The sequence below is a fragment of the Neoarius graeffei genome, chromosome 25 (assembly GCF_027579695.1).
Source record: "Neoarius graeffei isolate fNeoGra1 chromosome 25, fNeoGra1.pri, whole genome shotgun sequence".
In the NCBI taxonomy this organism is placed as follows: domain Eukaryota; kingdom Metazoa; phylum Chordata; class Actinopteri; order Siluriformes; family Ariidae; genus Neoarius; species Neoarius graeffei.
This window is the reverse complement of record NC_083593.1, coordinates 52,415,362-52,428,852: the sequence shown is the minus strand read 5'-3', so window position 1 is coordinate 52,428,852 and position 13,491 is coordinate 52,415,362. Positions and strand designations below refer to the sequence as shown.

The 13,491-nt window shown below is 42.6% G+C and overlaps 2 protein-coding genes across 5 annotated transcripts in view; both read right to left on the bottom strand.

The window, feature by feature from the left end:
* Positions 1 to 262: 262 nt before the first annotated feature.
* ywhah (tyrosine 3-monooxygenase/tryptophan 5-monooxygenase activation protein, eta polypeptide) lies at positions 263 to 3,495 on the bottom strand. Its single transcript, XM_060908432.1, has 2 exons — positions 3,258 to 3,495; positions 263 to 995 (listed from the first exon to the last, which is right to left on the bottom strand). The coding sequence occupies exons 1-2, from the start codon at positions 3,342 to 3,344 to the stop codon at positions 339 to 341; spliced, it is 744 nt and encodes a 247-aa protein (XP_060764415.1). The 5' UTR covers positions 3,345 to 3,495; the 3' UTR covers positions 263 to 338.
* Positions 3,496 to 8,013: 4,518 nt separating this feature from the next.
* The window catches only part of depdc5 (DEP domain containing 5, GATOR1 subcomplex subunit), a 90,310-nt gene continuing 84,832 nt past the window's right edge, over positions 8,014 to 13,491 (bottom strand). For all 4 annotated transcript variants that reach the window (XM_060908424.1, XM_060908427.1, XM_060908426.1 and 1 more), the window contains one exon: positions 8,014 to 8,497. In XM_060908424.1, the coding sequence (XP_060764407.1) occupies positions 8,157 to 8,497 (341 nt within the window). In that variant the 3' untranslated portion in view covers positions 8,014 to 8,156. The remainder of the gene's footprint in view (positions 8,498 to 13,491) is intronic.

The following is a 13,491-nucleotide window of genomic DNA, read 5'->3' as shown; positions in this document are numbered from 1 at the left end:
CCAATTTAAAAATGACCATTTTTTTTTGTATGTTTGCTAGCTAAGGTTAGCCAGCATAAGGAGGTACTAGCTACCTACTAGCTAGCTACTTCTGCACATCATCTTGGTGTTGCGATGGTGTTATAAATATTCTGTACCCGCTAGGCTGCGAGTACCAAAACAGCATCGTGTATAATGAATAACGTGCTCATTTACATAATATTTGCATACATTTGCATAAAACCAATGGATGGAAATGACACAACAGAAACAGAAGAGAAAAGACAGGAGAAGACATTTATTAAGAGGAAATCGAAGTCAACTACAGCTAACTAGAGCACTAAGAGAGAGAGGACGGCTCAGTTGTTGGCGTCCCCTCCTTCACTGTCCTGTTGGTCGCTGGTCCACAGGGTCAGGTTGTCCCTGAGGAGCTGCATGATGAGCGTGGAGTCCTTGTACGAGTCCTCATTCAGATTGTCCAGGTGTCCGATGGCCTCGTCAAACGCCTCCTTGGCCAGCTGGCACGCCTGCTCAGGCGCGTTCTGGATCTCGTAGTAGAAGACGGAGAAGTTGAGGGCCAGGCCGAGGCGGATGGGATGCGTCGGCGCCATGTTCTTGGCGATGTCAAACGCCTCTTTGTAGGCAGCCTCGGAGGCGCCGACGGCAGCGGTGCGCTTCTCTCCGGTGCCAACCTCAGCCAGGTAGCGCTGATAGTCGCCTTTCATCTTCAGGTAAAAGACTTTGCTCTCCAGTTGGCTGTCGTCGCAGCTCTTGATGAGGTAGCTGTCGAGCAGCGAGAGAACATCCTGGCACACACCCTCCAGCTCCTTCTCAATGGTCTCGCGGTAGGCGCGCACCAGCTCAAGCTTCTTCTCACCGCCATCCTGCGCTGCCGTCTTCTGCTCAATGCTGGAGGTGACCCGCCATGACGAGCGCCGGGCACCTACCACGTTCTTATACGCCACTGACAGCAAGTTGCGGTCCTCGTTCGACAGTGGCTCGTTCAACTCCGTCACCTGACAGGAGGAAACAAAGGGGAAGGGAGGAAAGGAGGAGGGGCTGAATTTGATACGTGGCCCATAAATAAACTCAGTGTAAACATGTCACCTTTCCGTAGTTAAATCTCCCTTTCTGTTTATCTGTCTATCCAGCGTGTCTTGATTTATCCTTGCCCTTCCATTGGTTCATCCTGCTTTCAAATGAGTAAGCAATTAGGTACAACTTGACAAATCCAAACAACTCCCTTGAGTGATGCCATGGACCAATCATATTCAGCGTGTGGTCTGAAGTTCCTTCGCTTCCCCACTAGGGGTGTTAAGGTTCAATCAATATTCCCCCCCCCAGTCTAATAACCTCGCCAGAAATTTGACGGACTCAGTATATTTTTGCTTTTTCTCCAGTGTTCTCCTCAAAAGAAAGACTTTCTCCCAATTGTTCGTCTTATTTTTTTCATGAACCACGACTTTTCCACTAAATCTAATCCATTGTCAGGATTTATCACAAGTTGCTGTGAGAATATATCTAGCTAGCGTAGCAACCCTATTCCCAACTATTCCCAATTTTAGCACCTACCTGCAATTAGTTATAAACGAAAAATAAAACGTACATGGAGATTGTTGGTGCCTCTGGTGAGTGGATGCAACTAACAGTTAGCTTGCTTTGTTAATCCATAAACGAAGCTAGTACGATTTCGTGTATGTAACATATACGATTTCGACGCCGATTTAATTTGCGCTTAGCTAGCTATTTACAGCTACTACCAATGCTCATTGGAAATCCCCAGAAGGTCAGGCCACGCCCACAATCACCAAGAGTAGCCATCTCTCTACAGGAGGTGTGTAACAAGTGTGAGACATGAATGACTTATTCAACGACTTGCTCGTGTGAACGCAGGGTCAAGCCGTCCCTCAATCTACCCGTCAACCTGTACATCTGTCACTCTGATCATATTCTAGGTATTACCTTTTAACCTTTGACCCCTGTACCCTGATATTTTTCATTTTATCTCAATGCAGCAGTATCAAGAAATGGGTTAAACATACGGTTTGCCAAATTTGTTTTATAAAACCACATACGTATTCTTGTGTGTCGATTAGAAGATTTATACACGACACGACATTTGTGATGCAATATCACTTACGCTCACACATTACAATCATCACTACCTGTGCGTTCTGTTCAGGACGACGCTCTCTATTCATGCAGCATTTTCAGTGCTGCGTTTGTAATCACGTGATAACGTTTCGTAAAATATAAATCTCCTTATTTCACACGAATCGTCGTTCACAGCCAGCGCAGTCCTCTTAGACTCCTCAACCAACAAGAGTTCAGCGAACGTGCCTGTATTTTAATTCCGATGTAACGATCATCCCGACCTTGTGTCCAATGTCAAGGGACAGACTGCACACTTGGTGCATAAGGATGATATAAAAATAAATAAATATGAGAAGGTTTTAAAATAGGCAGCCTTACTTCTTCAGAAAAATTAGGTATGCTTTTAAAACGTGACTGCGGTTTTGAGAATCATTGGATTTCAGCATCCTTTTGTGCACGGATGCCAATATTGCTCAGATGATGCTGCGGCTGATGGACAGATCACACATTGTACACATCATCTCACAACCCATCGTGAAGCCATGACGAATATCTTTATTATTATTAATAATAATAATAATAATAATAATAATTAGATAAAATGGGAGGAAAAAATAAAAAAAACACAACCCAGATTTAAGAATGTACTGGTATTGTATGTACTGGATCATTAAATATGTAAAATAAAAAACAAAAACATCTGTGAAAAGAGAATAGAAAAAATATAATACATATATTAATGTTTTATTCATAATCCTTTTATGATAGACTTGCCATCACAAAGAGATGCCCCAGCAGTGACAAAAGACAAGGTTGCCAGATTGATGGAATCTCTTACTTGTAGTAGAAGTATGATTATTATTTTCCATTTAACGCTGAGTAGAAATATGAAGGTGTGTATTTTTTTAACAATGTCAAAAAAACTGTCAAATATTAATTTGGTCTATTTAAGGTTAGAGTATATTATTTTCTTCACTAATCTGAAGTAGGAAAATGAAGAATCTGGCAACCTGAGGAAGAGGAAGAGCAGCAGTGAATGTGTGGTGGTGCTGCATTCATTGCATGATACAGATGATGGTGTGGGATTTGCATGCATGCATGAATGAATGAAGATTTTGTTTTAAATGTACTGCAATGCAAAAATATAGAAATATGTTTAGAATTTAAAAAATCACGTGACTCACCAGCTTCATGGCGGCCGCCATGTCATCATAGCGCTCTGCCTGTTCGGCCAGCCGAGCCCTCTGGATGAGCTGCTCCCTGTCTGCCATCTTTCAGCTCTTTATTCTAATAAACAGTGATCAGCTAAAGCCTCGCTTTTTATCCCTCCAGATCCCTCTTTCCTCTTCTCCAATCCCCTCTCTCTCTCTCTCTCTCTCTGCAGCGTCCTGCTGTCTGTCAATCCTGCTCACACGGGGTGGGAAGGGGGCGTGGCCTGAGCTCGGTCTATTTCATGGGTGACGTCACGTTCTAAAAATAGCCACCACGGCGGTGTAGGAGTGCGCATGCGCAGTGCTGCTGCCGTTGCAGCGTGCAGCAGAACGTGTTGTGCTGTACCTCACCGCTGATGCTATTTTGAAAGCCATAAGTTTTTTTTTTCCCTTTTCATAATTATGAGCTCATAATTGAGATAATTATGACGTAGAACCTTAATGAGATATCAATTAAGTCACAATACTTCTACTGGCATCATCTTCCACTCTTCCATACTGCACATCTTGTCCAGACATGTCCATCACTCTTCTGCCAGCACACTCCTCCTCTCCGCATCACATGACCATACTACTGCAACCTCCTGTGCCTTCTCTGATATCTTATACACTTTCTTTGTCCTTCCTCGTCACTCCATACATCCATCTCGGCATCTTCTCGTGAACCTTCTTCACAGACCATGTTTCTGCTGTATCGCTGGTCAAGTCTCATCTCATCTCATCATCTCTAGCCGCTTTATCCTTCTACAGGGTCGCAGGCAAGCTGGAGCCTATCCCAGCTGACTACGGGCGAAAGGCGGGGTACACCCTGGACAAGTCGCCAGGTCATCACAGGGCTGACACATAGACACAGACAACCATTCACACTCACATTCACACCTACGGTCAATTTAGAGTCACCAGTTAACCTAACCTGCATGTCTTTGGACTGTGGGGGAAACTGGAGCACCCGGACGAAACCCACGCGGACACGGGGAGAACATGAAAACTCCACACAGAAAGGCCCTCGCCGGCCCCGGGGCTCGAACCCAGGACCTTCTTGCTGTGAGGCGACAGCGCTAACCACTACACCACCGTGCCGCTGGTCAGGTCAAGTCAAGTTTATTTGTATAGCGCTTTTAACAAACATTGTCGCAAAGCAGCTTTACAGAATTTGAACGACTTAAAACATGAGCTAATTTTATCCCTAATCTATCCCCAATGAGCAAGCCTGTGGCGACGGTGGCAAGGAAAAACTCCCTCAGACGACATGAGGAAGAAACCTCGAGAGGAACCAGACTCAAAAGGGAACCCATCCTCATTTGATCAACAACAGACAACATGACTATAACATTAACAGTTTTAACATAAAGTCAGCTTCGTTGATGCTATAAACCCTCACCGATGGAAACCCGAGCGCAAAACCGTTCACAACCGCAGTCCTAAAGTCTAACCACTGACTTCTACTTTCACTTGTCCTTTCACTCTCGAACCTGATACTCTTTTCCAATTTCAATGCATTGCTTCCTCGTCCCATTCACCATCTCTTAACACTGCTGAACCCAGATACTCGAATTGTTCCACTCTCTTCAGTCTTTCTCCTTGCAGCTTGAGTTCAAGATCTTGATCGTTGTTGAAACGAAGGGCGGCACGGACAGGAAATTACAGAAAACGAAGTAACAAGTTGCTCAGCAGCCGTGATGAACGGAGTCCTAGCATTCACATCACACCACACAAAAATCACGATGGCTGGCGGGTTTTTTTTTTTAATCGTTTATCAATTTTATCATCATCCACACAAAAACGGTGAAACCTGAGTACAGTTAAATTTATTCATCTTTGAGATTATTTTAGAAAAAGATTCCTTTTCACTGACCCTTTATTTATTAAAAGTTAGTAGATTCCAGTTGTTATTTACAGGCATAACTGGAATAATGGTCGAAAATCATGGACCCTTGAGGAACCATGAAATTTACTTCTATTGTATTTTTGTCCCCAAATAAAAGTGATTCACTCTCATCTCATCTCATTATCTGTAGCTACTTTATCCTTCTACAGGGTCGCAGGCAAGCTGGAGCCTATCCCAGCTGACTACGGGCGAAAGGCGGGGTACACCCTGGACAAGTCACCAGGTCATCACAGGGCTGACACATAGACACAGACAACCATTCACACTCACATTCACACCTACGCTCAATTTAGAGTCACCAGTTAACCTAACCTGCATGTCTTTGGACTGTGGGGGAAACCGGAACACCTGGAGGAAACCCACGCGGACACGGGGAGAACATGCAAACTCCACACAAAGGCCCTCGCCGGCCACGGGGCTCGAACCCGGACCTTCTTGCTGTGAGGCGACAGCGCTAACCACTACACCACCGTGCCGCCGTGATTCACTCTGATGGGGGAAAAATGCTGACAGGCTGCATTCTGACTGTACTGCGTTCTTCCTGTACAAGTAAATAAAGTACTGAGGAAATTAATACGAACACAGCCTTAAGGCCTGGTCCTATCAGGGATGCAAACGGCGTGCCTTTTGGCGGATGCCGCCTTTTTCACGGATGAATCGCGCAGATCTGATTTTTTTTTTTTAGGGGGGGCGTTGGAGTGTCCGATTATAATTTCATAGTAAATTCTGTATTAAAATTACTAAATAAGCAAATCCCGTTACAGCCCATGAAACATAGGAAGTATAAGTATGAGAAGAAAACAGTAAATCAGAAAGCTGCGCACTTTTGCGCGAAAGCTACGTAAACGTGCGCAGCTTTCTGATTTACTGTTTTCTTCTCATACTTATACTTCCTGTTTCATGGAATGTAACGGCATTTGCTTATATACAGAATTTACTTTGATGAAATTATAATCAGACACTCCAACGCCCCCCCCCAAAATAAAAAAAATCGGATCTGCGCGATTCAGCCGTGAAAAAGGCGGCATCCGCCAAAAGGCGCGCCGTTTGCATCCCTGTACAATTCCGATAACTATAAATAAAATCAATTAATTAGCTTGTGTTTTCTCTCTCTATCTCTCCCCTCCCCCCAACTCTGTCTGTCCCTCTGAGTTACATGTCAATCCTGAGCTCGAGATCCTGACCTCTTCTGCTCCTCAGACCTGCCTGATCCATCCTGATGCCCTACTTCTGGCTGGAGTCTCATCACATCACTCCTGCGGAGGACGGCCCCATACGGACAGTCGAAAGTCGCACTTGGAAGACGCTCTGGACACTTACAGTAGTGCTTTTATGGCTGAGGACTACAGTTGACTTGCTAACTTTAGGACTGCGGTTGTTGTGAACAGTTTTACACTTAAGCTTCCATCAATGAGCAGTTTATAACTTCAACAAAACAGACTTCATGTTAAACCTGTTAAAATGTTATGATCACGCTATCTGTTTTCACCCAAATGAGGATGGGTTCCCTTTTGAGTCTGGTTCCTCTTGAGGTTTCTTCCTAACGTCATCTGAAGGAGTTTTTCCTTGCCACCGTCGCCACAGGCTTGTTCATTGGGGATAAAATTAGCTCATGTTTAAAGTCACTAAAATTCTCTAAAGCTGCTTTGCGACAATGTCTATTGTTAAAAGCGCTATAAAAATAAACTTGACTCGAAATAAATGGGTCCCCTGTAGTTTATGTGGTCGGTGCTCATGCCAGACCGATAACGATCCCTAATTTTCCGTGAATCCGTATTCTGTGACTTCATGATGCAACAAGGATGTACAAAGACGCTTTGTTTTATCGGATCAGGTCCAGGCCTGGAAAAATGGCTCCAGAAGCAATCTCAGTGATACGGATAAACCCAGGCCTGGACATGATCCGATAAAATATCTGACCAATCAGTTTGTAATTGTTTACGTGACGTTGTCTGAACACATGCTATTTTTCCCCGGGTGTCTTTGTACATCCTTGTTGCATCATGAAGTCACGAATACGGATTCACGGAAAATTTTAAAAATATAATACAAAGCACGGATCTTTTATTCACGGATGAGAGATTTATTTTCCGTGAAATATCAATAGTAAACATATACATGCAGGTAAGATATTTTAATTATGAACTTCGGCAGTCCAAGCATTTAATTATTTTAAGACTTCTTAATTTTTTGTTTTAGTCCGTGATGCATCATCCGTATGAAATCGGTAACCGATCTGTAATATACTGAAACGTCCGTGACGGATCCGTAAATTATTAGCATCCGTATTAAAATCCATAACCACACCGTATTTAGTATCCTTTTTTATTATATTTCCGTAATCCGTGAGCTATCCGTATTATATCAACCACTGGAGTGTGTGCATGGGTTGTTTTGAAGTCCAAGCTGTACAGTACGACCCGGAATAATACTTGGAAAAAAACTTCCATGACTATTCCGAAGCTGCATGTGTTTATTTCCCTGAGTGTCAGGACCAGGCGATGTTCTAGTGGGGATTATAGTTGTGTTTCTGCTCCAGACTGGAACTAAATTCAGGCAGAAGGAGAGTCAGAGTTGGAGTTACCGGTGTTGTGGGACTGGACCCTTAAGTTGCAAGAACTATACATTGTATTTCCTTTAAATCTAATTTAAAATCACTTTTTTTTAATTAAATGCATGTCTTCCTCTTCAATGCAGTGTATTTTACTTTAGTTTTCTCTAAACTACTCCCCTACGAGGCAGACTGATCACCCAGGGGATCACTGTGCACCATCAGCGTTGTGCTTCTTCTTTCCCGAGGCAATGCAGCCACTTCTGCTGACACTGAACACTCCAAACATGTTGACTTAGTCCTTTATTTCCTTTCTTCACTCAGGCATTACATTAACGCACCAGTCAGGACACCAATCAGGACCTACCTGCTGATTGCGGTTAAATCTAATTAGCTGTAAACTCTATCAAATGTGACATCATAACAATACGAGTTAATCCCAGTCCGGAGGATTAGAACATGGAGCGTGTGTCTCTCTGGGGGCGCTGGAGTTCATTTTCTCCACACAGTTCTCCCAGAAGCTCACGAGTCGGTTGTCCTTGTTGGCGCAGAAGTCGGTGAAGTCTCGGAGGAGACGCTCGGCGAGCTTTTCGTCTCCCAGGACGCCGGTGCGCCACGCTTTGGTCAGCATGGTGTTGTAGGCCCAGTGGTAGCCAACATGGTCTTCAGAGCCAAACAGACTCTGACTGGCTGAGGAGGCGGAGTTACGGCGGCGCCGCTGCTGACCGCTCGAGTACTTCCTCTTCGAGTACGGCAGCTGCATGAACACTGTGCCTGGACAAGATTAACAGGAACAGATTATATTAAACATAATGCAGTGTGACAGACCAGGCAGGAAAGTGAGAGGTTATAGGATTGCGTTTTTAACAAATGATGTAGGAACTGTACACGCAGTTTCCTATTTCTCAAATGTACTCAACGATAAATCCATTAAATAACCGACTGGAAACGTAAAAGCTCCAATGTTCAGTCACATGTCTTGGTTGTTCAGAAATCTGACTAGCTAAACAGACTAGCTGTAGCGAACATAACGTGATAACGTACACTACCGTTCAAAAGTTTGGGGTCACTTTGAAATGTCCTTATTTTTGAAAGAAAAGCACTGTTCTTTTCAATGAAGATCACTTTAAACTAATCAGAAATCCACTCTATACATTGCTAATGTGGTAAATGACTATTCTAGCTGCAAACGTCTGGTTTTTGGTGCAATATCTCCATAGGTGTATAGAGGCCCATTTCCAGCAACTCTCACTCCAGTGTTCTAATGGTACAATGTGTTTGCTCATTGCCTCAGAAGGCTAATGGATGATTAGAAAACCCTTGTACAATCATGTTAGCGCAGCTGAAAACAGTTGAGCTCTTTAGAGAAGCTATAAAACTGACCTTCCTTTGAGCAGATTGAGTTTCTGGAGCATCACATTTGTGGGGTCGATTAAATGCTCAAAATGGCCAGAAAAATGTCTTGACTATATTTTCTATTCATTTTACAACTTATGGTGGTAAATAAAAGTGTGATTTTTCATGGAAAACACAAAATTGTCTGGGTGACCCCAAACTTTTGAACGGTAGTGTAGGTAAACTGAGTGGCAGAATTTGTACGAGTTATTTTGCTGGGTTAGAGACTTGACGCATATGTAGAACTACAGGATTGAAAACAAAATGTCCATTAGGTGGCACATCACGCTTATAACACTCATCTTGCTTTAACACATTTTGCCTTCATTGTGATCATTTCACTATACATTCAAAAGTACACTACAACCCCACGATAAACTTTTTGGTTGACATCCAAATAGTTTGTTATACAGAAAAGTTCGTAAAACAGAAATGGAGCTACTTGAGACACCACTCAGTCTTACGTAAAACAAGACCAACTGTACTAAATTTATATTTAGGCTTAATTCACTTACATATTTACAAAGTAAAGGAAATGGGGTCACGCTCGCCGTCGTTTGCTTGGCGCGTCGTCTTTCTTTTCAGCCGTCGTGTTGATTGCAGTTATGGATGAAATCTCGGCGCTCTTTTTCTTTTTAAAGTTGAAATTCAATTTTTCAGAATACCGTATTCTTTAGACAACTTCGTTGCTTTCTCACCACGCTTTAGACGCTCCAGGATATGAAGTTTGTCTTCGACGGTGTCACGTCACTATTAGGACTAATTACCATGCACCTGTTCCAGATTAGAGTGCAATCACAGCACATGCTTATAAAGCCTCCCTGAACACACAGACTTTGTACCTTGGGTCTAACATTACCAAGCCTTTTTGTAGCACTGTGTTGATATTCTGGTTTCCAGACTCTTTGTTTCGCTTGATCATTGCCCGTTTCTCAACTCTGATTTTTGTTCACTGATTTGGATCTGTTCGCCAGCGTGTTTTAAAAATAAAACTCTTCCAGCGATTACATCTGTCTATCGCCTGCATTTTCTAACAGGAGAGTATCTTCGGTTTATGAGTAGCCATGACGACAATGCTTACAGAGTAAAGACTCAAGTGAAACTACTTTTATCTCAGAAAATAAAGTCCTTTCAAGGGATTTTTTTTAGCCAGTGATCACCGTTCTTGATAATTGTTAGTGACTGACACCTAAGCGAGGTAAGTTAAGTTTTTGTTTTATGGCGTTAAAATGTATTGCTAACTTAACTATGGACTTGATTAGTTATTGTTTGTCTCGGGGGGAGGAACGCATGGCTGAATTATTATTTTTATTTTTTTTTAGCTCATCCTGGATTTTTAGCTGAGGTTGGATGAGCTTATGCGATCACGTCGTTGTCGTCCGTCCACAATTTACAAAAATCGCTACTCCTCCTACAGGATTGATCGGATTTCGATCAAACTCACAGGTGGGTGTGCATAAAAGTTGTCAAGATGGTGGCGCCACCTGTCATATTTACGATTTTATGGGTGTCTTGGCTGGTATGAGCTACAGCCTCACTGAGGCTTTTTTTTTTTTAAACTCCAATTCGTTGTCATTAAAGGCGGGAGACAAGACCTTAGTTCGTAGTAAGAGTTCGTTATAGTGGGCTTGCAGTGCATCTGTTAATCGAGAAGAATCTCATAAAACTAAAACTTGGTTAGTGTCAGTACTCAATAGTGCTCAAGATTAGTATGTTACAGGTCAAAACACTTCAACCTAGGTGATTATTTTTGACCTGGGTTAAAATTTTTAACCTAGTTCATAATTTGCAACCTCGGTAAAATTTTAGATTATCTAAGATTCTTAAAGGAGAACTGAAGACACATTTATCATCAAAATTCTATTTCTCTCATTTTATTAAATATCGGAATGCATTTTTGATCACTATTTTGTCGCTGCTAGAGCAAGTTATGAGTGTTTGAAATACGCTCTGTAATATATCAGTCCACATGTCAAAGCGACGGCCGTAAACGAGATTCGTTGAGACGTGTGCGAGACATCGTAGGACGGAAGTAAAACGTATAGTGGAAATCAAAGTGACCGACATCTGCCAATGTTGTCAAAAGACGCACGTGCCCTCTTTCGAATGCTGATGTAATCAAGCCGGAAGTTTTGTTTGTTTTGATCGCAGTCAGGAAAGTTTGAAGAAAGTAGGCAGTAATCGTCATTTAAACTCGTTTTTGTGCAATATTTCGTTTGGGAAAAGAGTTTTCAAAATGGCGGCACTGACACCTGGCTGACACTTCACGTTTCGAAGTCTCTCGCAAGTCTCGCGAAGATTGTGCGGATAAGCGACGCCTGCCGTGGACCAAACAAACTAAATTCAACACGGCTAAAAACCGAATAGGCCGATAAGTATAATATTTAATTGCAATTAGTTTCCAATACAAGTCACGATATAAGGTTACTAAAACCGAAAACGTAATTGAATAACACGTTAATTAAGAAATAAAGCAAGTTTAAAAATGACTTCAGTTCTCCTTTAGAGTCCTCAAAAGAACAATAAATCTATTTTCCATCACTTATTTTGTCTCTCTTTCTTCCATCCACTTCCTCTCTGTCTACACCGACCCAGAGTTTCCTCTTGTCTGCATTTTTTTTAACGTATCTTTTTTCATACTTAAGCAGGATTTGAACTCGGAACATTCTGATTCTTAACCCAACACCTTAACAACTTGACCAGCAATGACTGCAATGGAAGGAGTGAGAGATATTTTGAATTTATTAATGAGTCTAGTCTTAAGGGGTGTTCACACGGCAACTTTTACTCCGGTGTAGCACCGGGGCTGCCCCGGTAGAGCGTTCGCACGGTACAAAGTTATAGCGGTGTCGCCCCTGAAAGCTGCTTAAACCGGTGCAAATCTAACCCTGCTCGGGAGGTGGTTTAAGAAATTTACTCCGGAGTAAATGCTAGTTTGTGGGGCAGCACCGATATAAAATGGGACGTCTCAACGCTACGGGGTAGACTCGCTACACGTGAGGAGAGTTGATTACCTACGGGCATTGCATAATTTGCATCCTGGTATTTTGCGCTTCCAAAATGGCGAATATCAACAACAACAGAACTGCGCATCTTCCAGTGTTGCCAGATTGGGCTGTTTTAAGTGCATTTTGGCAGATTTGAACATATTTTGGGCTGGAAAACGTCAGCAGTATCTGGCAACACTGGTGTCTTCATCCACGTTGTTTTACCGGCGCTTGGTGATGCCATGACAACCGGGAAAAGGAAGTACATTTTCACGCATGCGCATATTTCATTTCCGCATTATTACTATCGGAAAGTAATAATGATAGGAAATAACAGCAATAAAAGGAAATGATATCAAAACTTTATTACTATCAAAGGAAATGATAGTAATAAAGTTTCTGCGACTATAGCACGGTCGCAAAAACTGCCGTGTGAACGCAAGTGGGGCTGCACCGGTGCTAACACGCTTCTCTCTAGTAAGCAGGTTTGTGACGTGTGAACGCGCCGCAAAATTTACACCGGTGTAAGATATATCGCAACAAAATACATCGGTGCAGCATCGATGCAAATATGTGACCCTTCACCGAATCCAGGGACACATGTCGGCCGAAACGAATCCGAGATAATCGCAAAAGAAGCATTTTTTTTCCGAAATTTGTGATTTTTGTTTTTTTCCATCATGTGCAAGTTGAGATCTTGAAGAATGCAATCAGTATTTCAGATAATAGATTGTTTTGTTGGAAAAGCATACATTTTTTGTTGCAAATTGTCTCGTTTTTGTCAGGACTGTAGCCTGCTGGGGGGTGTGGGTAAATTACCATATGGGCCATTCACATGATGATTTAAGTCTTTTGTTGTTGTTTTTCGCGAACCAGCTGTATGATCCGAGCTGAGCGCATGGCTACTTAACTGCATACAGGCGTGTAATTTCACTATGGAATGAGTTACTAAACAGAGCGCAGAGGAGCTGAAACACCGCGAAGCAAACAGACACACGGTATTTACATCGGAGATCACCATTTCTAGCAAAAAAAAACGCAACCTCGTTTTCCAGATTGAATGGAATACTTGAATGATCGGATGATACACGGACCGTTCTAGGATTACATTCCATTGGAGGCATTGGTGTGTGCAAGGCGCCGTTTCTCTTTCTGATGGGGTGAGTTTATTAATCTAAGGCTGTGTGGTTATTTTTGCATGTAACGGAGAGTGTTGTGGTTTGGTTAAGCCTAGGTCACAACCGGACGTACGATTTTTTGGCCGTGTGATTTTTGGCGTTTCCCAAATCGCTGCGTTTTTTTTGTTGTTGTTCATGGAGAAAGACGCGCGTTGGCCGTAAGTTTGTCTTGCAACCTGAAAAAAAGTAAGCGCCCGTAGAGTTTGTT